This window comes from Drosophila miranda, assembly GCF_003369915.1.
Source record: "Drosophila miranda strain MSH22 chromosome Y unlocalized genomic scaffold, D.miranda_PacBio2.1 Contig_Y2_pilon, whole genome shotgun sequence".
Taxonomy (NCBI): domain Eukaryota; kingdom Metazoa; phylum Arthropoda; class Insecta; order Diptera; family Drosophilidae; genus Drosophila; species Drosophila miranda.
In genome coordinates, this window is record NW_022881614.1 from 25,509,854 (window position 1) to 25,533,415 (window position 23,562).

Consider the following 23,562-nt stretch of genomic DNA (forward strand, 5'->3'; position numbering starts at 1 on the left):
CTCTGGTGTCCTGGTCCGTAGTCCCCAGGGTTCGCTGTGCCCTGATTCCTGCGGCTTCTCTTGCCAGCAGATGGATGGGAATCATTCCTGCGACCACAAGTGCGGCGTCTTGGGATACCGTTCTGAATGCGCAACACACCCTCAGGGCACACAGCCTCTGGACTGCGTTGCATTCTCGGGCATATGTTTTATGCTTCATTGCATCAACCCATATTGGTGCAGCGTACATTAGCGTTGAGCCAACTACGCTCGCTAGTAGCTTTCGCCTTGGCTGTTTCGGGCCTCCGGTGTTGGCCATGATGCGGGATAGGGCCACTGCCGTCTTTCCTGCCTTGCTGCTTGCATACGCCATGTGATGCTTGAAGCTGAGTCTGTGGTCAATCATGACCCCCAGGTACTTCAGGCTTGGACTGGAGCTAATAGTGCAGTCTCCTACTCGGATCGTGACCGTCTCCACTACTTTCCTGCTGCTTATGAGCACCGCCTCCGTTTTGTGGGTGGCTAATGAGAGATCCCTCCCTGATAGCCATGTTCTGGCTCTCTCTACCGCGTCGTTGCAGATTTCTTCCGCCGCTTCTTTCTGTTTTGCCACTACGACTATTGCTATGTCGTCGGCAAAGCCTATCACCGTAGCGCCCATTGGCATATCCATCTTGAGGATTCCATCATACATGATGTTCCACAGCAGCGGGCCGAGGACCGATCCTTGGGGAACTCCTCCCGTGATTTGGTGCTCACGTGTCCCTTTATCCGTCTCATATATGAGCACTCGGTCTCTTAGGTAGTCCGCGATGATATTCTGCAGATACGGCGGTATTTGAAAGTTTCTCAATTCTTCTAGTATGTGATCCCAATTGGCAGAGTTGAATGCATTTTGGACATCGAGTGTTGCCACTATGCAATACTCTTTGGTCCCGTACATCCATCGGGTGCCATCGATAGCTCGCTTTGCTATCTCACATACCTCGCCGATTGCGTCCACCGTGGACCTGCCTTTGCGAAACCCGTGCTGTCTCGGTGAGAGCTGACGCGTTACTGCCTTCTCCAGCCTGGTGTGGATTATGCGCTCGAGGATCTTACCCACTGTGTCGAGCATGCAGAGTGGTCTATAGGATGATGGCTCCTCGGTCGGCTTGTTCCCCTTGGGTAAGAGGACTAGCCGCTGTCGCTTCCATGGTCTGGGGAAGGTCCCTTCGGACATGCACGCATTGAATAAATCCACGTACATTTGTGGATTGGTCTCAATAGCCGTGCGGAGAACGGCATTTGGGACCCCATCAGGTCCTGGTGCTTTGCCGTTCTTGATCCGTTGTAGAGCTTCGAGGCCTTCTGCTCCCGTGGTGGCTTCTATTTCCGGTGGCGGTATTCTATCCATCACCCTCTGGGCTGCCACTTTCTCTGGAAATAGGGTTTCTACTATGTTAACCAGCAGATCTGCACACATTGGCGGCGGGGGACTGAACACTCGCAGTCTCTTCATTACCAGCCTGTATGCGTAGCCCCAAGGGTTCGCATCTGCGTCATCGCAGAGCTTTTCGAAGCATTTGCGCTTGGCATCCTTGATCTGCCTTTTCAAGCAGCGTCTGCTTTCCTTATATTCTCCTTGGAGCCTCTCGAATTCCGGGGAACCTCTCGAACGCTGGTATAGTCGTCTTTTCCGCTGGCACTCCTGCCTGGCGCTACCTATTGCAGCGTTCCACCAATACGTTGGCCTGCGGTTGTTCAGGCTTCTTCTTTTCCTTAGCATGGAGGCATCACATGCTTCCAGCGTATGTATAGCCAGTTGGCGTGCTCTCTCGTCAGCCGTACCGTTGGTCTCGTAGTCCTCAAACATGGCCCGGACTATATCCGGCTCTAGCGTTTCGGTCTTATAACCGATCTGCTTACCAATGAACGGGTTAGGTGCGCCCGTTTCCTGGATTTCACATATGAGGGCTTGGTGGTCACTCCCGGTGTATAAGCCACTAACTTCCCACGTTGTCCTGCGGCTGAGGCTGCTGCTCACGAACGTAAGGTCTATTATAGACCCCGTTCCAGCTCTGCCGAACGTCTGCTGTGTGCCTGTGTTCAGCAGTACGGCATCCAACGTCGCAAAGCATTCTAAGAGCGCCTGTCCCCTTGGGTTCGTTCTCGGGCATCCCCACTCCGTCGCCCAAGCGTTGAAATCGCCGGCTATGAGCGTAGGGTGTTTCTCCCGCGCATCTTCAGCAATCCTTTCCAGTGCCTGCGTCGCCTGCTGTAGGCTGAGGCTCGGGGTAGGTAGCAGCTATATATGTGCACTCCATTTATCCGGGCTCTGGCGAATCCGTCTCCGACGTATGTTTGCAGTAGTTGCTGTGTGGGACTCGCACAGCTCCATATCGCTGCCTTCTTGCTCGAGTCAGCAATCCACTCTCCCGAGTTGCGATTCCGGTATTGCTCGCTTATGACTGCTACATCAATACGGTGCTCCCTTATGGTCTGGTCCAGCAGCTGCTGTGCCATCTCGCAGTGGTTGAGGTTTAGTTGGATGATTTTCATCTATCCTTCATTTGCTGCATCGCCTTTTGGTACTGCGGGCACCTCGAACTCGTCGTTTGGTGCTTCGGGTCCTTCACCCGGGGGCGCTTGCAAAGAATGCAACTTGGTTCGTCTTTGCAATCTTTGGCCTGGTGGTCGGCTCCTGCGCAATTGTAGCAGCACTTCGTGAAGTCTTGGCTGCTCTTACAATTAGGCGCGATGTGGCCAAATTCCATGCACTTGTAGCATCTTCGGGGAGTTGACTTGGGTCGTATTCTGCAATACCCCCACCCCAGGCGAATTCTTCCTTTCTCCAGGAGGGGCTTTGCTATAGCCGGTGGAACTTTCAGAGTCAGGGTCTGCGTGCTCCTATAGGCTGGTCTGATGGAGATGGCTGCGGCCTCGCAGATTTCCACCCCTGCCTGCGCTTTGAGTTCCGCTAGGACTTCCTCTTGGGTGGACACTTCGTCTATGTCCCTATGTCCCGTCTATGTGATATGTGTGTGTGTGTGTGTGTCTGTATATGTCAAATGCAAATTTACACACACTAAAGCCCTGCGTGGGTGTGAGTGTTTTTTTTTTTTTTTTTTAATTCCATATTTTATTAGGTAGTGAAAAACGGAAGGGAAAAGCTTTTACATGATATATACAGCAGGATAGAATTAGTAGTATAGAAAGATGTATAAGGTGTTTAAGTAGGTAGGTTTGGTTTGCCAGGTGCTCCTGCGGGACGACCGTCAAGTATTGCGTCGCAGGGCCCGGGCGGGCACTCTATGCCCCTCCTGTCTGCCGTCTTCTGGCGCGCTCGGCCTCGCGTAGCTTACGCATTACTACGCACGCAAAGTTGCATACAGCCTCCCATTTGCGCGTGTCTTCCAGCATCGCTCTCACCAGTGTTTCCTTTGTCAGCCTTTCTCCACAGCAGTCCTCCATACTCTCTCTCTCCGCTGCGAATCTCGCGCAGTTGAAGAGTATGTGCTCCGCGTCCTCTGGCGTTCCGTCGCAGGCAGGACACTCTCCGTCTGTTTCGTGGCCAAACCTATGCAGGTATTCTTTAAAGCAACCGTGGCCGCTTAAAAGTTGCGTCAGGTAGAAGTTTACACTCCCGTGACTTCGCTTGCACCACTCTTCGACTCTTGGGATTAGGGTGTGCGTCCATCTCCCCTTCGTTGACTCCGTCCATCTGCGCTGCCACTCGGCCATTGTTTGCTGCCGCTCCCGTTGTCCGATTGCGTCCCTATTTGGCTCCGCCGGCGCTATATCTCTTCGCTGCGAGTATATTTTGGCCGCCTCCCTTGCTAAAAGGTCGATTGGTGCCGTCCCAGCAATGATCAGAGCCGCGTCGTCGGATACCGTGCGGAAAGCACTGCATACTCGCAGGGCTCCCAGCCGATATGTTGCCTGAATCTTCCTCATATAGGCTTTTGTGTTGGCCGCCTTCGCCCAGACCGCTGCACCGTATAGTATTGTAGCCTTTAGCACGTTGTGTAGTAGGAGCCGCAGTCCTTGCTTCGGGCCCCTCGTGTTGAGCATTATTTTGTTTAGTGCCCTGCCCAGTGCCGCAGCTCTTATGCTCACCTGGCTGAGGTGCTCACGGAAGCATAGCCGTGTGTCAAGCATCACTCCCAGGTACCGTATGGCTCTCACGGACTCTATCCTGCAAGATCCCACGTTCACCAGCGATGTTTCGGTTTTTTTTCGGCTGCTGATCAGGACTACTTCCGTTTTGTGGTCGGCCAGTTGTAGCCCAGCGGAGCCCAGCCACTCTCTGATTCTCCTTATTGAGGCGTCACATTTGCCTTCCGCATCCTTGAGATTTTTTGCTACGGCCGCGTTTCGTACGTCTAGTGTCACCACTATACAGTATTTTTTGGCACCGCCCTTCCAACGGGTGCCTTCGATTGCCTTTGCTGCAATGTCTGCCACCGTTGATAGCGCGTCTAGTGTGGAGTGGCCCCTGCGGAAGCCAAATTGCATTGGAGACAGGTCGCCCCCTCGCTGGTTGGCTCGCTCTAGCCTTGTGCACATGATCTTCTCGAGGATTTTCCCCGCGGTGTCCAATAGGCATATCGGCCTGTAGGACGAGGGCTCGTCTAGCGGTTTGTCTGGCTTCGGGATCAGCACTAGCTTCTGTAGCTTCCACCGCTCCGGGAAGATTCCTTCCGCCCAGCATCTGCTGAACATCCTTGCGAACATTTCCGGGTGGAGCATAATGGCCGTCTTTAGTGCTCTGTTTGGGATACCATCTGGGCCCGGAGCCTTAGCAACTGGGATACTCCTAGCTGCGGCCTTGACCTCTGCATCGCTAATTTGCTCTAGCTCACTTTGGTTCTCCGCATACTCCTGCCTTGGTGGGATGCCCTCCTGAGACATACGGGGGAACAGAGTCTCCACGATATTCTTCATTTTCTCTGCTTCAACCGGTGCCTTCGGTTTCAGGGCATTCATTTGTTTTATTATCACCTTGTAGGCCCTTCCCCAGATGTCATGCTCCGCTGAGTCGCAGAGTTCCAGAAAGCACTTCCGCTTGCTATCCCGGATGGCTAGGTTCAGGTCCCTGCGGGCAGCTGTGTATTCGCCCTGGAGTTGCGTATAATTTGCCCGGCCACGCGCTCTCTGGTACTGCCTGCGGGCCTGCAGGCATTTCCGTCGCGAATCCTTAATCTGCTGGTTCCACCAGTAAACCGGCTGGTGGTGACCCTGTACTCGTAGCGTCTGGCTGTGAGTTTTTTTTTTTTTATATTCATATACTTATTTATTTGCTCTATAATATATACTATACAATTTATATTAAACTTAATTTAACGGACAGGAGTATGTTGGGACTAGGGGCCCCGCGGACTGCGGTACTGCCGCAAAGCATTGCTTCGCAGTGGCGTGGACACCTACTCCGTCTGCTCCTTCCGCCTTCTCTCCAAGGACCTAAGCGTTCGCATCAAGCTAGAGGCGAACTCCGCGGCCGCTTCCCACACCTTCGGGTCTGCCAGCATCAGCGGCACCAGAGTCTCGGTGCTGACCCTAGACCCTGCTGCTGTCTCCAATGTCTGACGCTCGAGGTCAAACCTGTGGCAGTCGAAGAGGACGTGGCGAGCGTCCTCCTCTATGCCTGTGCCACACTCGGGGCACCAGTCCTCTGTCTCGTGGTTGAAGCGCTTACTAATACTTCTCTACATATGGATGTATTGGATGTATTGTATGTATGAGTATAAATATAGGCGGAGGTGTATAAATGTTGCCTGGGGGCCAACAACAAACAGGAACTAAAGCTTGAAGTTTCACAAACTGGAATTTAATAGGGAGTAGATACGTATCTATGTAAATGGTATCCGAACGGAATTGATCAGGTTAGAAGCCTATATGGGTGTACCATCAACTGTCTGTCCTCTAGAACTATAAGTGTAGTGTATTGACACTCAGACTTAAGCACGCGTTGTCTTCAAGATTCTCTTTTATTCTATATCCCTTGGATGGTGTGACCGTATATAGATATTAATATAATACCTAACACGCCTCTCCTTAGATGTTTAATATACATGTCATTTACAAATCTATTTTCTTATAACAATTTGATTTGTGTACTTAATCTAATTAGCGTATATAAAATTTATGTGATTTCGTATTTTTCTTTCTTCTTAATCTGTTTAGTATTTGTTTCAGTGTTTAATTTGTACATAATTTGATTTCATAATTCCTTTCTTTATCTTATTTTATTGTTAAATACGCTTTACTACCTTCCCTGCCTCACGTGGTCTCAACTCTCTCCTGGTGGGTGTTGGTTGAGAAACTATTTGTTCATTGTTGGTTTTGGAATTGTCATCTACTGAACAATTGCTTTCGACATCAGGTGTTTTCGCATTAGGCGATGTATGATTGTTAGTGCTTTGGTTTCTAATTTGATCCAGGTGCCGTTTTATTTCTCTGTTATTGTTCGCCAAAATACAACAATACGAACGCGGGCCCAGTTGTTGTTTTACAGTTGCCTGAGTCCAGCTTGCTTTGTTAGGATTTTTGTAGTCCCTAACCATAACTTTTTGACCCTTTAAAAATTCTGTGCTTCGTCTACCTTTGTGATTTACAACACACTCAGTCTGTTTTTTATTTATTATGCTTTCGACCGTAGGTGGTTTTAACAACGAAAATCTTGTTTTTAGTGTACGACCAAAAAATAATTTAGCAGGAGATTCGCCCGTAGTACAATGAATCGTATTTCGGTAATCGATCAAAAATCTATTTAAAATTGTATTAAAATCTTGTCTTTCATTAGCCTATATGTTTGCATATAGTGATTTCTTAACAGTCTTTACAAAATTTTCTGCTTGACCATTAGTCGCTGGATGTCCTGGAGCAGTAAAAATGTGATTAACACCATTGTTTTTCATAAACGTTTTAAAATCATCAGAAGTAAACTGTCGTCCATTGTCACTAACTAACACGTCTGGTAAACCATATCGACAAAATACTTCTCTAAGCTTGTTGATAGTAAACAATGAAGTTATTTCCTTAGTTTTGAATACTTCTGCCCATTTTGTATAAGAATCTATAATAACCAATAAATGAAAACCTCTAATTGGTACTGCAAAGTCTATGTGTACTCGACTCCAAGCCTTTCCTGTGGATTTCCACGGTATTAACAGACTCTTTTCTGGACTTGATTGTAGTTCCTGACAAGGAATACAATCTCGAATTAATTTCTCAATTTCAGAATCCATGCAAGGCCACCACACATAAGAACGTGCTAACATTTTGGTTTTTACTATTCCCAAATGCGATGCATGAAATTCTGCTAAAATAGCTTGTCTCAGTTTGGTTGGAATTACTACTCTGTGTCCCCATAAGATACAATCATATTCCACTGAAAGTTCATTTGTTTTAGAGATGTAGGCAGAAAACTCGCTGCCTTTTAATCTTGTCTTCGAACCAGTGTTAATTGCCTCAAAAACTTTTGATAATATTGGGTCACGTCGTGTTTCACGAGCTATTTCTTTGAAGCTAATTTTGAACACCTTTTCGGACTGTATAAAATGTATGTAATTATAGTCTTCGTTTGGTACAGCCGTTTCCCATTGAGGCATTCTTGAGAGTCCATCTGCTATATTTAAGGTCCCCTTTATGTGTTCAACTGTATATTGAAAACCTGACAAAGTCAGTGCCCATCTTTGCATTCGTGCAGAGGCCATCAATGGAAGTCCTTTCAGGTCTCCAAATATGCTTAGTAATGGTTTGTGATCTGTTCGAAGGATGAACTTGTTTCCTAAAAGATACTGTCTTAATTTACTCACACAGAACACTATAGCCAGGGCCTCTTTCTCGATTGTACTGTAATTATGCTCGCTTTTGGATAATGCTCTTGATACAAATGCTATTGGTTTGATATCTTCATTGCATTTATGTGATAAAACACCTGAAACTGCATGACTGCTAGCATCAGTCGTTAATACTAACGGTTGATCTGGGTTGTAGTGAACTAAAACTTGTTCAGAAGTTACTTCTTTCTTTACCACTTCATATGCACTCTGACATTCGCGTGTCCAATTAAATTTTGTATTTTTCTTTAATAATGCATATAAAGGACTCATTATCTGAGCGAAATTATTGATAAACTTTGAATAATAATTTACCATTCCTATGAAAGCTCTAAGCTGTGATACGTTTTCCGGAGCCGGTGCAAACAATACACTCGCAACTCTATCATTGTTTTTGCTCAGTCCTATCCTGTCAATTGAAAATCCTAGGTAACAAATTTTGGATTTAAAGAACTCACATTTCTTGTCATTTAATTTAAGTCCAACTGATTTCAGTTTTCTAAGTACAGCTTTTAGGTTTGAAATATGTTCTTGAAGATCTCGTCCTGTAACTGTTATGTCATCTTGATAAACCACAACTCCTCGCATACCCTGAAACAACCCTTCCATTGTTTTTTGAAAAATAGCTGCTGCAGTTTTTATACCAAATGGTAAGCGTTTAACTTTCAATAGTCCAATATGTGTGCTCCAAGTACACAAATTTTGAGATTGCTCATCTAAATTTAGCTGATTGTAAGCATTTGACAGGTCAAGTTTTGAATACAGTGTACCCCCTTCAAGCGCTGCAAAAATGTCGTCTATTCGAGGTAGTGGATACTTTACGTCGACTAAAGACCGGTTTAATGTAACCTTATAGTCACCACAAATTCGTATGTCAGCGTTTGGTTTTAAAATCGGTACCAAAGGTGTTGCCCATTCAGAACTAACAACTTGCTCTAAAATTCCATCATCTATGAATTTTCGTAACTGCACTTCAATCTTTTCTTTCCATGCTAATGGTACTGACCTAGGCTTGAAAAATATTGGTTTTGCATCTTCTTTTAATAGTAACGATATCGTATTCGTAGTATATGAACCTAAACGAGGCTCAAAAACTTCAGCAAACTCCGATTTAATCTGTTCTGTAATTACAGAATTTGGTTCATTTACGTACACATTGTTCACCTGCATTAACTCAAAATTAAAAGCTCTCAAAAATGTTCTACCTAGCAAAGGTGGACTCACTGCATTGGTTACAACAACAACAATTTGTTTTTTTAGACCTCGATATTCGATCGTTGCATCGTACTCACCAATAACTTTGATTAAATCTCCATTGTAATCTACATATGGAACTAGACATTTTCTAAGTGGTCTGCTGGTATTTAAGCTTTCGTAAAATGTTTTTGGAACCAATGTGCACGGTGCACCAGTGTCGCAAGCAATTTTCGTTATGTTTCCATCAATTTTTACAGGTAAATAATATACTCCACTAGTTGAGGTTGTATCAACTCTATAGATAGAAAAGTTATAATTATCATTATCAAAATTATTATCAGAATAGGTGTCATGTTTTGTTTGAGATACATAATTTACGGATTTTTTTGATTTATTTTTACAAATGCTCGCCAAGTGACCTATTTTTCCACAGCTGTGACATTTGCATGCCTTATACTTGCAATTGTTTGAGTTATGATTTCGCCAGCCACAGTGTGTGCATGGCTGCTGCTTCTTTTCTCTGCCAGCGTCGCAGTCGTTTTCGCCGTCGCCGTCACCGTCGCTTCTGCCGCCTCTGTAACTCACGTTTCGGTTGCCCTTGAAATGACTTCTGCCGTTGCTCTTTGCTTGATCTCTGTTCTCGCCTCTTTGCCTCTGCCATTGACTAGTCCCGTTCTTTTGATGCATGTAGTTGACGTTGTGTTCTGTCTTCCTTGTGCTGATCTTCGTCTCCATGATCATCGCCTTCTTGAGTGCATCAGCCAGAGTTAGATTTTCGTCTTCTTCACATATTCTTTCATATATAGGGGTGGGAAGGCTCATCACAAATTGGTTTAATACAAACGCTTCCAGATTTGAGCCAAATTTGCATTCCAATGCCAATTGTTTAACTCGAGCATACCACTCCGCTACAGTCTCATCCTCACTTTTTGTGGACATGTGAAATTTTTTTCTTTCTCTGAATATGAGTGTAGGTGGTGTGTAGTGTGTTTTTAAAATTTCACATAATTCTTTGTATGCTTTTGATACGGGTGATACCGGATTGCACAAACTATGTAGTACAGTGTAAGCCGCTGTACCGATCGACTTCAACAAAACTGCCTTTTTTGTGTTTTTCTCTTTCTCATTCAATTCGCACAAATGTATGTCGAATTTTTCCTTCCAAATGCAGAACGTTTCTTGGTGTGGCGAAAACTCAGCAATTGTTGCCATTTGATAGAATGTTGGTGCTTCATTTTTCGTCATGTTGCTATTCATATATTATATGACTTTTAACATGTGTATGTATATTAATACGTTTTATTTTATCCTCGTCGCCAATTATGTAGTGTATTGACACTCAGACTTAAGCACGCGTTGTCTTCAAGATTCTCTTTTATTCTATATCCCTTGGATGGTGTGACCGTATATAGATATTAATATAATACCTAACAATAAGTCACTATCAAAATAATGGTTTCTATGTTTTCTTTGAATTCTGTATCTGTTTTTTGTTGCATCCTTTTCGGGCTAATTATTATTCTCCTCCACCTGCCATTCCCAGCTATTTGCTGTAATTCTTACCCGTTTTCCAGTCTTTCCCAGCCTCAAGCCAGATTTTATGCGAATTAGTTCTGTCGTGCTAGGCCTTCTCAGAATCTGCCCTTAGGAGACAAATTCGGAAATGAATTTCTGCCACTCCATTCTGTGGTGCAATGAAAATGATTGAAATTTACTGGAATATGTCCCGTCCAGGATAATCGAATGACCGCATTTATGAGACCATCAAAAGGGCCTTGGGTCGTGAGGAGCCTTATTTCGGGCAGAGCCTCTTTCCACAGAAAATGATTTCCCGACCGCAAGCAAGACAAACGTGGCCTTGTGGTGAGGTCCGGAACAGATAGATTCCCTTTGCGGTTGGCCACAATGTCAAGCCTTTTGCGACTAATTAGACAAAGTTGTGGTTATATCACATAAATCATAATAAATAAGTGCGGCTATTTATGTGCATGGGCCAATCTTGAGGCCCAGCTCTTATGGCCATCTCTGGGAACAGTCAACCTAATTAATTTAAATCAACTACTGCTTGATCGGCATCTGATTCGAGTCCTGATTCTGACACTGCCCAGGAGTCTCAGCATGGTCTGCTGGCCATATGCGAAAACGTGTTTCGGGCCGAAGGAGCAAGCTGGAATCTGTTTGCGGCCCGAGGCTGGCTACAACTTGGAAGTTAATGCTCTTGCTGAATGGCCAGAGAGCGAGAGCGAGAGAGAGGAGAGAAGCGCGCGCAGTTGAAGTATTTGAAATAAATTTCGGCTGGAAATCAGAATCGGTTCGTTTATCAAACTTTTGGCACAGGAGCTCCAAAATGAAATCAATAAAAATAAAATAAATTTAATCAGTTTTTATACCCGATACTCAAAATGAGTATTGGGGTATATTAGATTTGTGGTAAAAGTGGATGTGTGTAACGTCCAGAAGGAATCGTTTCCGACCCCATAAAGTATATATATTCTTGATCAGCATCAATAGCCGAGTCGATTGAGCCATGTCTGTTTGTCCGTCTGTCCGTCCGTCCGTCTGTCCGTCTGTCCGTCCCCTTCAGCGCCTAGTGCTCAAAGACTATAAGAGCTAGAGCAACGATGTTTTGGATCCAGACTTCTGTGATATGTCACTGCTACAAAAATATTTCAAAACTTCGCCCCGCCCACTCCGCCCCCACAAAGGACGAAAATCTGTGGTATCCACAATTTTACGGATACGAGAAAACCAAAAACGCAGAATCGTAGAAAATGACCATATCTTTTAGACTGCAGAATTTGAATAAGATCGTATTATTATTATAGCCAGCATCAAGAAAACAATTTCATTTTTTCTCGCCCTGTCTCTCTCTAACACACACGTAGCATAGCTGGCTTTGCTTAGAGTAAAACATTAGCGCCTAGATCTCAGAGACTATAAAAGCTAGAGCAACCAAATTTGGTGTCCACACTCCTAATATATCGGACCGAGACGAGTTTGTTTCAAAATTTCGCCACACCCCCTTCCGCCCCCGCAAAGGATGAAAATCTGGGGATATTCACAAATCTCAGCGACTATTAAGGCTAGAGTAACCAAATTTGGTATCCGCACTCCTGTTAGATCTCACTATAAAACGTATATCTCAAAATTTCGCCCCAGCCTTTTCCGCCCCCACAAAGAACGAAAATCTGTTGCATCCACAATATTGAGGATACGAGAAAACTAAAAACGCAGAATCATAGACAATGATCATATCTATCAGATTGCTGAATCTGGATCAGATCAGATTATTTTTATAGCCAAAAGGAACAAATCAATTTGCAGTGGCTACGCAGCGCCCGACGTCACGCTCAGACTGATTTTCTGTCTCTCTCGCACGCACTCTTTGTCGTGTCGTTTAATATTAGCGGCGTCTGCCGGAGGAGAGCCATACTGACTTAGTATCGGGTATAACTGTACAGTTGCGGTGTCCGCTGCAACTCACAACGTTCCCCCTCGTTTCGTTTTGGTTAGTGCATAAATTGTACAAAATGCAAATTTCATTGCATAAACCTGACTAAATGCTGCGGATTTTGTCGGAAATTAAACCGAATCAGTGCACTTTTCGAAACTTATATAAACTACGGAAAAGTTTGCAGAATATTCAAGAGCCTTCAGTCATATTTATGAGAGAGTGAGAGAGCTCTGCTGACAGCTGACACTGAGAGAAAGAGAGCCGCTCTTTCCACAGCCACTGCTGGAAAATCTGCTCCATCTGTGGCTCTCTGCTTTCACCTGATTTGCACTCCAGCCAAGAGCCAAGAGAGAGCTAGAGACAGAAATGTTTCGAACTAGAATCATGTTAAGACTGCCCTCCCTTTCACTCTGCGTCCGTACCCTTATCCACCCAGCCCCCTCTGACCTATACATTAAAGCCCTACCCTGATGCTTGTTGTTGCTGTTGTGGCTGCACAGCGCATTAAATGTGTGCCCCCAGGCGTATGCGTAATTATACCCGATACTCAAAATTGGGGTATAAAGTATACGACCCCATAAAGTATATATATTCTTGATCAGCATCAATAGCCGAGTCGATTGAGCCATGTCTGTCTGTCCGTCTGTCCGTCTGTCCGTCCGTCCGTCTGTCCGTCTGTCCGTCCCCTTCAGCGCCTAGTGCTCAAAGACTATAAGAGCTAGAGCAACGTTGTTTTGGATCCAGACTTCTGTGATATGTCACTGCTACAAAAATATTTCAAAACAAAGGACGAAAATCTGTGGCATCCACAATTTTAAAGATATGAGAAAACCAAAAACGTAGAATTGTAGAGAATGACCATATCTTTAAAACTGCGTAGCCAGCATCAAGAAAACAATTTCATTTTTTCTCGCCCTCTCTCTCTAACACACACGTAGCATAGGCGGCTTTGCTTAGAGTAAAACATTAGCGCCTAGATCTCAGAGACTATAAAAGCTAGAGCAACCAAATTTGGTATCCACACTCCTAATATATCGGACCGAGACGAGTTTGTTTCAAAATTTCGCCACACCCCCTTCCGCCTCCGCAAAGGATGAAAATCTGGGGATATTCACAAATCTCAGAGACTATTAAGGCTAGAGTAACCAAATTTGGTATCCGCACTCCTGTTAGATCTAACTATAAAACGTGTATCTCAAAATTTCACCCCACCCCCTTCCGCCCACACAAAGGACGAAAATCTGTTGCATCCACAATATTGCACATTCGAGAAAACTAAAAACGCAGAATCATAGATAATGACCATATCTACCAGATTGCTGAATCTGGATCAGATCAGATCATTTTGATAGGCAAAACGAACAAATCAATTTGCAGTGGCTACGCAGCGCCCGACGTCACGCTCAGACTGATTTTCTGTCTCTCTCGCACGCACTCTTTGTCGTGTCGTTTAATATTAGCGGCGTCTGCCGGAGGAGAGCCATACTGACTTAGTATCGGGTATAACTGTAGAGTTGCGGTGTCCGCAGCAACTCACAACGTTCCCCCTCGTTATACCCGATACTCAAAATGAGTATTAGGGTATATTAGATTTGTGGTAAAAGTGGATGTGTGTAACGTCCAAAAGGAATCGTTTCCGACCGCATAAAGTATATATATTCTTGATCAGCATCAATAGCCGAGTCGATTGAGCCATGTCTGTCTGTCCGTCTGTCCGTCCGTCCGTCTGTCCGTCTGTCCGTCCCCTTCAGCGCCTAGTGCTCAAAGACTATAAGAGCGAGAGCAACGATTTTTTGGATCCAGACTTCTGTGATATGTCACTGCTACAAGAATATTTCAAAACTTTGCCCCGCCCACTTCCGCCCCCACAAAGGGCGAAAATCTGTGGCATCTACAATTTCGACGATACGAGAAAACTAAAAACGCAGAATCGTAGAAGATGACTATATCTTCTAGAGTGCAAAATCTGAACCAGATCGTATAATTATTATAGCCAGAGTCAAGAAAACAATTTAATTTTTTCTCGCCCTGTCTCTCTCTAACACACACGTAGCATAGCCGGCTTTGCTTAGAGTAAAACATTAGCGCCTAGATCTCAGAGACTACAAAAGCTAGAGCAACCAAATTTGGTATCCACACTCCTAATATATCGGACCGAGACGAGTTTGTTTCAAAATTTCGCCACACCCCCTGCCGCCCCCGCAAAGGATGAAAATCTGAAGATATTCACAAATCTCAGAGACTATTAAGGCTAGAGTAACCAAATTTGGTATCCGCACTCCTGTTAGATCTTACTATAAAACGTTTATCTCAAAATTTCGCCCCACCCCCTTCCGCCCTCACAAAGGACGAAAATCTGTTGCATCCACAATATTGCACATTTGAGAAAACTAAAAACGCAGAATCATAGATAATGATCATATATATCAGATTGCTGAATCTGGATCAGATCAGATCATTTTTATAGCCAAAAGGAACAAATCAATTTGCAGTGGCTACGCAGCGCCCGACGTCACGCTCAGACTGATTTTCTGTCTCTCTCGCCCGCACTCCTTGTCGTGTCGTTTAATATTAGCGGCGTCTGCCGGAGGAGAGCCATACTGACTTAGTATCGGGTATAACTGTAGAGTTGCGGTCTCCGCAGCAACTCACAACGTTCCCCCTCGTTATACCCGATACTCAAAATGAGGATTGGGGGATATTAGATTTGTGGTAAAAGTGGATGTGTGTAACGTCCAAAAGGAATCGTTTCCGACCCCATAAAGTATATATATTCTTGATCAGCATCAATAGCCGAGTCGATTGAGCCATGTCGGTCTGTCCGTCTGTCCGTCCGTCCGTCTGTCCGTCCCCTTCAGCGCCTAGTGCTCAAAGACTATAAGATCTAGAGCAACGATGTTTTAGATCCAGACTTCTGTGATATGTCACTGCTACAAAAATATTTCAAAACTTCGCCCCGCCCACTTCCGCCCCCACAAAGGACGAAAATCTGTGGCATCCACATTTTTAAAGATACGATAAAACCAAAAACGCAGAATCGTAGGGGATGACTATATGTTCTAGAGTGTAAAATCTGAACCAGATCGTATAATTATTATAGCCAGAATCAAGAAAAAAATTTCCTTCTGTCTCGCTCTGTCTCTCTCTAACACACAGGTTTCATGGTCGGCTTTGCCAATTGCAAAATATGAGTTCAAGGATCTCAGAACCTATAAGAGCCAGAGCAACCAAATTTGGTATCCACACTCCTGTGATATCGGACCTTGACCGTTTCGTGTCCAAATTTCGCCACACCCCCTTCCGACCCCGCAAAGGATGAAAATCTGGGGCATCCACAAATCTCAGAGACTATTAAGGCTAGAGTAACCAAATTTGGTACCCGCACTTCTGTTAGATCTCACTATAAAACGTATATCTCAGAATTTCGCCCCACCCTTTTCCGCCCCCACAAAGGACGAAAATCTGTTGCATCCACAATATTGCACATTTGAGAAAACTAAAAACGCAGAATCATAGACAATGACCATATCTATCAGATTGCTGAATCTGGATCAGATCAGATCATTTTGATAGGCAAAAGGAACAAATCAATTTGCACTGCCTACGCAGCCCCCGACGTCACGCTAAGACTGATTTTCTGTCTCTCTCGCACGCACTCCTTGTCGTGTCGTTTAATATTAGCGGCGTCTGCCGGAGGAGAGCCATACTGACTTAGTATCGGGTATAACTGTAGAGTTGCGGTCTCCGCAGCAACTCACAACGTTCCCCCTCGTTATACCCGATACTCAAAATGAGTATTGGGGTATATTAGATTTGTGGTAAAAGTGGATGTGTGTAACGTCCAAAAGGAATCGTTTCCGACCCAATAAAGTATATATATTCTTGATCAGCATCAATAGCCGAGTCGATTGAGCCATGTCTGTCTGTCCGTCTGTCCGTCTGTCCGTCCGTCCGTCTGTCCGTCTGTCCGTCCCCTTCAGCGCCTAGTGCTCAAAGACTATAAGAGCTAGAGCAACGTTGTTTTGGATCCAGACTTCTGTGATATGTCACTGCTACAAAAATATTTCAAAACAAAGGACGAAAATCTGTGGCATCCACAATTTTAAAGATATGAGAAAACCAAAAACGTAGAATTGTAGAGAATGACCATATCTTTAAAACTGCGGAATCTGAATTGGATCGTATTATTATTGTAGCCAGCATCAAGAAAACAATTTCATTTTTTCTCGCCCTCTCTCTCTAACACACACGTAGCATAGGCGGCTTTGCTTAGAGTAAAACATTAGCGCCTAGATCTCAGAGACTATAAAAGCTAGAGCAACCAAATTTGGTATCCACACTCCTAATATATCGGACCGAGACGAGTTTGTTTCAAAATTTCGCCACACCCCCTTCCGCCCCCGCAAAGGATGAAAATCTGGGGATATTCACAAATCTCAGAGACTATTAAGGCTAGAGTAACCAAATTTGGTATCCGCACTCCTGTTAGATCTCACTATAAAACGTGTATCTCAAAATTTCGCCCCACCCCCTTCCGGCCACACAAAGGACGAAAATCTGTTGCATCCACAATATTGCACATTCGAGAAAACTAAAAACGCAGAATCATAGATAATGACCATATCTATCAGATTGCTGAATCTGGATCAGATCAAATTATTTTTATAGCCAATAGGAACAAAGCAATTTGCAGTGGCTACGCAGCGCCCGACGTCACGCTCAGACTGATTTTCTGTCTCTCTCGCACGCACTCTTTGTCGTGTCGTTTAATATTAGCGGCGTCTGCCAGAGGAGAGCCATACTGACTTAGTATCGGGTATAACTGTAGAGTTGCGGTGTCCGCAGCAACTCACAACGTTCCCCCTCGTTATACCCGATACTCAAAATGAGTATTAGGGTATATTAGATTTGTGGTAAAAGTGGATGTGTGTAACGTCCAAAAGGAATCGTTTTCGACCGCATAAAGTATATATATTCTTGATCAGCATCAATAGCCGAGTCGATTGAGCCATGTCTGTCTGTCCGTCTGTCCGTCCGTCCGTCTGTCCGTCTGTCCGTCCCCTTCAGCGCCTAGTGCTCAAAGACTATAAGAGCGAGAGCAACGATGTTTTGGATCCAGACTTCTGTGATATGTCACTGCTACAAGAATATTTTAAAACTTTGCCCCGCCCACTTCCGCCCCCACAAAGGGCGAAAATCTGTGGCATCCACAATTTCGACGATACGAGAAAACTAAAAACGCAGAATCGTAGAAGATGACTATATCTTCTAGAGTGCAAAATCTGAACCAGATCGTATAATTATTATAGCCAGAGTCAAGAAAACAATTTCATTTTTTCTCGCCCTGTCTCTCTCTAACACACACGTAGCATAGCCGGCTTTGCTTAGAGTAAAACATTAGCGCCTAGATCTCAGAGACTACAAAAGCTAGAGCAACCAAATTTGGTATCCACACTCCTAATATATCGGACCGAGACGAGTTTGTTTCAAAATTTCGCCACACCCCCTTCCGCCCCCGCAAAGGATGAAAATCTGGGGATATTCACAAATCTCAGAGACTATTAAGGCTAGAGTAACCAAATTTGGTATCCGCACTCCTGTTAGATCTCACTATAAAACGTATATCTCAGAATTTCGCCCCACCCTTTTCCGCCCCACAAAGAACGAAAATCTGTTGCATCCACAATATTGAGGATACTAGAAAACTAAAAACGCAGAATCGTAGAAGATGACTATATCTTCTAGAGTGCAAAATCTGAACCAGATCGTATAATTATTATAGCCAGAGTCAAGAAAACAATTTCATTTTTTCTCGCCCTGTCTCTCTCTAACACACACGTAGCATAGCCGGCTTTGCTTAGAGTAAAACATTAGCGCCTAGATCTCAGAGACTATAAAAGCTAGAGCAACCAAATTTGGTATCCACACTTCTAATATATCGGAGTTTGTTTCAAAATTTCGCCACACCCCCTTCCGCCCCCGCAAAGGATGAAAATCTGGGGATATTCACAAATCTCAGAGACTATTAAGGCTAGAGTAACCAAATTTGGTATCCGCACTCCTGTTAGATCTTACTATAAAACGTTTATCTCAAAACTTCGCCCCACCCCCTTCCGCCCCACAAAGGACGAAAATGTGTTGCATCCACAATATTGCACATTTGAGAAAACTAAAAACGCAGAATCATAGATAATGATCATATATATCAGATTGCTGAATCTGGATCAGATCAGATCATTTTTATAGCCAAAAGGAACAAATCAATTTGCAGTGGCTACGCAGCGCCCGACGTCACGCTCAGACTGATTTTCTGTCTCTCTCGCACGCACTCCTTGTCGTGTCGCTTAATATTAGCGGCGTCTGCCGGAGGAGAGCCATACTGACTTAGTATCGGGTATAACTGTAGAGTTGCGGTCTCCGCAGCAACTCACAACGTTCCCCCTCGTTATACCCGATACTAAGTCAGTATGGCTCTCCTCAAAATGAGTATTGGGGTATATTAGATTTGTGGTAAAAGTGGATGTGTGTAACGTCCAGAAGGAATCGTTTCCGACCACATAAAGTATATATATTCTTGATCAGCATCAATAGCCGAGTCGATTGAGCCCTGTCTGTCTGTCCGTCCGTCCGTCCGTCCCCTTCAGCGCCTAGAGCTCAAAGACTATAAGAGCTAGAGCAACGATGTTTTGGATCCAGACTTCTGTGATATGTCACTGCTACAAAAATATTTCAAAACTTCGCCCCGCCCACTGCCGCCCCCACAAAGGACGAAAATCTGTGGCATCCACATTTTTAAAGATACGATAAAACCAAAAACGCAGAATCGGTGAGGATGACCATATCTTCTACAGTGCAAAATCTGAACCAGATCGAATAATGATTATAGCCAGAATCAAGAAAACAATTTCATTCTTTCTCGCTCTGTCTCTCTCTAACACACAGGTTTCATGGTCGGTTTTGCCAATTGCAAAATATGAGTTCAAGGATCTCAGAACCTATAAGAGCCAGAGCAACCAAATTTGGTATCCACACTCCTGTGATATCGGACCTTGACCGTTTTGTGTCCAAATTTCGCCACACCCCCTTCCGCCCCCGCAAAGGACGAAAATCTGGGGCATCCACAAATCTCAGAGACAATTAAGGCTAGAGTAACCAAATTTGGTATCCGCACTTCTGTTAGATCTCACTATAAAACTTATATCTCAGAATTTCGCCCCACCCTTTTCCGCCCCCACAAAGAACGAAAATCTGTTGCATCCACAATATTGCACATTCGAGAAAACTAAAAACGCAGAATCATAGATAATGACCATATCTATCAGATTGCTGAATCTGGATCAGATCAGATAATTTTTATAGCCAAAAGGAACAAATCAATTTGCACTGGCTACGCAGCCCCCGACGTCACGCTCAAACTGATTTTCTGTCTCTCTCGCACGCACTCCTTGTGTCGTTTAATATTAGCGGCGTCTGCCGGAGGACAGCCGTACTGACTTAGTATCGGGTATAAATTTAGAGTTGCGGTCTCCGCAGCAACTCACAACGTTCCCCCTCGTTTAAATTTAAATTTGTGTGTGTACATATGTCTGCTTCTGCCAGCACTTGCAACCAACCCACATCCCACAGTCAGCTAACCATTGCCTGTTACTGCCCCCCCGCTGCAATTCTCCACGCCGTCATCATGTGTATTTTTGGCCTGAAACGTTGTTGTTGCTGCTGTCTGCTTAGCATTTGCCTCAAGTTTTGTTAATCAGCGCAATTCACATTTCTTTTTTATACCCGATACTCAAAATGAGTATTGGGGTGTATTAGATTTGTGGTAAAAGTGGATGTGTGTAACGTCCAGAAGGAATCGTTTCCGACCCCATAAAGTATATATATTCTTGATCAGCACCAATAGCCGAGTCGATTGAGCCCTGTCTGTCTGTCCGTCCGTCCGTCTGTCCGTCTGTCCGTCCCCTTCAGCGCCTAGTGCTCAAAGACTATAAGAGCTAGAGCAACGATGTTTTGGATCCAGACTTCTGTGATATGTCACTGCTACAAAAATATTTCAAAACTTCGCCCCGCCCACTTCCGCCTCCACAAAGGACGAAAATCTGTGGCATCCACAATTTTAAAGATATGAGAAAACCAAAAACGTAGAATTGTAGAGACTGACCATATCTTTAAGACTGCGGAATCTGAATTGGATCGTATCATTATTATAGCCAGCATCAAGAAAACAATTTCATTTTTTCTCGCCCTGTCTCTCTCTAACACACACGTAGCATAGGCGGCTTTGCTTAGAATAAAACATTAGCGCCTAGATCTCAGAGACTACAAAAGCTAGAGCAACCAAATTTGGTATCCACACTCCTAATATATCGGACCGAGACGAGTTTGTTTCAAAATTTCGCCACACCCCCTTCCGCCCCCGCAAAGGACGAAAATCTGGGGATATTCAAAAATCTCAGAGACTATTAAGGCTAGAGTAACCAAATTTGGTATCCGCACTCCTGTTAGATCTTACTATAAAACGTGTATCTCAAAATTTCGCCCCACCCCCTTCCGCCCACACAAAGAACGAAAATCTGTTGCATCCACAATATTGCACATTCGAGAAAACTAAAAACGCAGAATCATAGATAATGACCATATCTATCAGATTGCTGAATCTGATTCAGATCAGATCATTTTTATAGCCAATAGGAACAAATCAATTTGCAGTGGCTACGCAGCGCCCGACGTCACGCTCAGACTGATTTTCTGTCTCTCTCGCACGCACTCTTTGTCGTGTTTAATATTAGCGGCGTCTGCCGGAGGTGAGCCATACTGACTTAGTATCGGGTATAACCGTAGAGTTGCGGTGTCCGCAGCAACTCACAACGTTCCCCCTCGTTTTATCATGCCCTCGGCACCTCCTTCTCGTCCTGCTCTCTCTCTCTCTCTCTCTCTCTCTCTCTCTCTTAGATTTTGCAGTATTCAAAAGGTTTTTCCTTTGCGTACAGACACCCTCATTAGCGTAGTCATTGTTTCTGGCCTGGGCCCCGCACCCGCACCCACACCCACATCTACACCGCCTCCCCATTCGGCATTTTCACGTTTTCAGGTTAAGGCAAGGAATCTTTGGCCAGCACTTGACAAATAATTACCAATTATATGGTCCAGACATCAAATATGCAGCCGAAATTTCCCTCCCCCTTTCTCTCTCTCGCTCACAGCATGCGACAGCTGCAGCCAGTCTTAAGTGCCACAAATTAACCGCAATCTCCTGCTCCTGGTCCGTCTCCGCCTTGCTCACACTTTGCGGTTGCTGGCACTGGCCCTGCCTGTCCTCCCTGGCATCCTCATAATTACGCTTCTGAAATGCGAAACCCTGGACAAGCGAGTCCTGGCTCTGCAGAACGAGCTCTCAATGAGCCCGAGCCAGTGCCAGTACCAGTGTCTGTGCACTGGGCGAAAGGCAAGGGGCAACGAAATCGGAACACTCCGAATGTATACTTGGCCGTTTCCATTTCTCTCAGTGCAGATTACTGTTTTAGGGGTTTTTTCCTCTTTCTGGTGGCTCAACTTTAATAATTAATGAGCAACCACGCAAATGTCACGCGGTGCGGAAATGTTCCGGCCTGGCCGAGAATGACTATAGAAGGTGATTGGGGTTGGGGCTGGGTCAACGGGGCCAACTCACTCTTTGAGAGGTCGCTGGCCACCATTTAATTAGAAAAGGGAACTCACCTTGCAGTCGTCGCACTGGTTGATCAACGAGTAGACCTGCCGACAGTCGAAGCGGAAGAGGATCTCGGCCAGCTCGCAGGTGATGCGATTGGCCAGGGCATCCACGTCCAGCAGGTCGCTGAGGATGCGGACGCACTCGCCTCGGTCCGACAGGGTGGCGTTGAGGGCCAGCGTGTGCAGAGCGCTGAACACACTCCTCTCGCAGCAGTTTCGAAGGCGCAGCGTCCGCAGCCGCTTCAGCAGCTCCGCGGGTGACTCCAGGCCGCACAGATGCTGCGGACTCGACTCGGCGGCATCGCCCAGATAATCAAGGCACTGTTGTTGCTCATCCTCAGCTCCAGCTCCAGCGTGCCCCTGCTCCGACTGGTCCGCTGCGTCGAGGTGAATCTGTGGCTGGGCATGGAGGTGGCTGTAGGACAACGTTGGCGCTGCCGCCGCATCCATGTCCTCGGTGCTGGGGCTGGCCATGGTGGAGAAAGCAGCTGCACTCTCCCCCAGCTCAAGCTCCAGGTCCTGGTCGGCCTCTGTTGTGGTGGGGATGTCCGTGACCGGAGGATCCCCTTCGCTGCGATACCGCTCCCTGCGCACACGCGACATGACTCGACTGCTGTGACCCAAGCGCATCTGGGATGTCTTATAGTTTACGAAATACTTGGCTTTATTGTTACTGGTGACGCTCCTCTTCGACATGAAGCCCTCTCGCGCTGCGGTCCGTTTCTGTGGGGACTGCTGCTGCTCGGCGCAGGAACGCGGACACGTTGGGGGCCCAGGTCCCTCATCGACCCAGGCCATGGGCAGTGTGCCAGCCGAGCACTGACCCTGCAAAGAAGCAAAACAAATGGAGTTTTAACGATTTTGAAAAATTACAAAAGTGCACTCAATGAAAGCCTTCCTCAAAGTACATTATTCAGAGAATATTTTTAAATGAAGGAGTCCGATTTTCATTACTCATAAAACTCTTTAGTCTGTCGAACGAGTCTCGTGATGTTATGGCATTTCCAGGAAATAATGTCGAAAGATCAGCAGGACAATCTGCATGCTGAGATTTCTTGAAAATTTCGTAATGAATGGAGCCTTCTAGCTGCCTCTGTTCTGGCATTTCTTGTTTGTACGATATTGATTCGATTGTCCAAGCAGATAATTACAATATTTGCATAAATTTCTGTCGAATTTTCCCATTTATTTCGCAGTTTCGTGCCAATTACTGCAGCCTGGCATCCACGTCCAAAATTAACTGTTTTTGTGTGATTTTCAAATTAAACCATCCAACTGTGATATGTACACTCACACAGACACACCCACTCACTATGGGGGGGGAATCCCCCAGGCACTGGGCGGTACAGTAAGAGCAAAACAAAAGCAGCAGCAAAAACAAAAAGTACTCTGGTATATTGA

General features: G+C 45.3%; 1 protein-coding gene across 3 annotated transcripts in view; it reads right to left on the reverse strand.

Annotated features, from left to right (window-relative positions):
- The window catches only part of LOC108160796, an 85,538-nt gene that overhangs the window by 33,443 nt on the left and 28,533 nt on the right, over positions 1 to 23,562 (reverse strand). For all 3 annotated transcript variants that reach the window (XM_017295013.2, XM_033397893.1, XM_033397892.1), the window contains exon 3: positions 22,168 to 22,986. In XM_017295013.2, the coding sequence (XP_017150502.2) occupies positions 22,168 to 22,986 (819 nt within the window). The remainder of the gene's footprint in view (positions 1 to 22,167; positions 22,987 to 23,562) is intronic.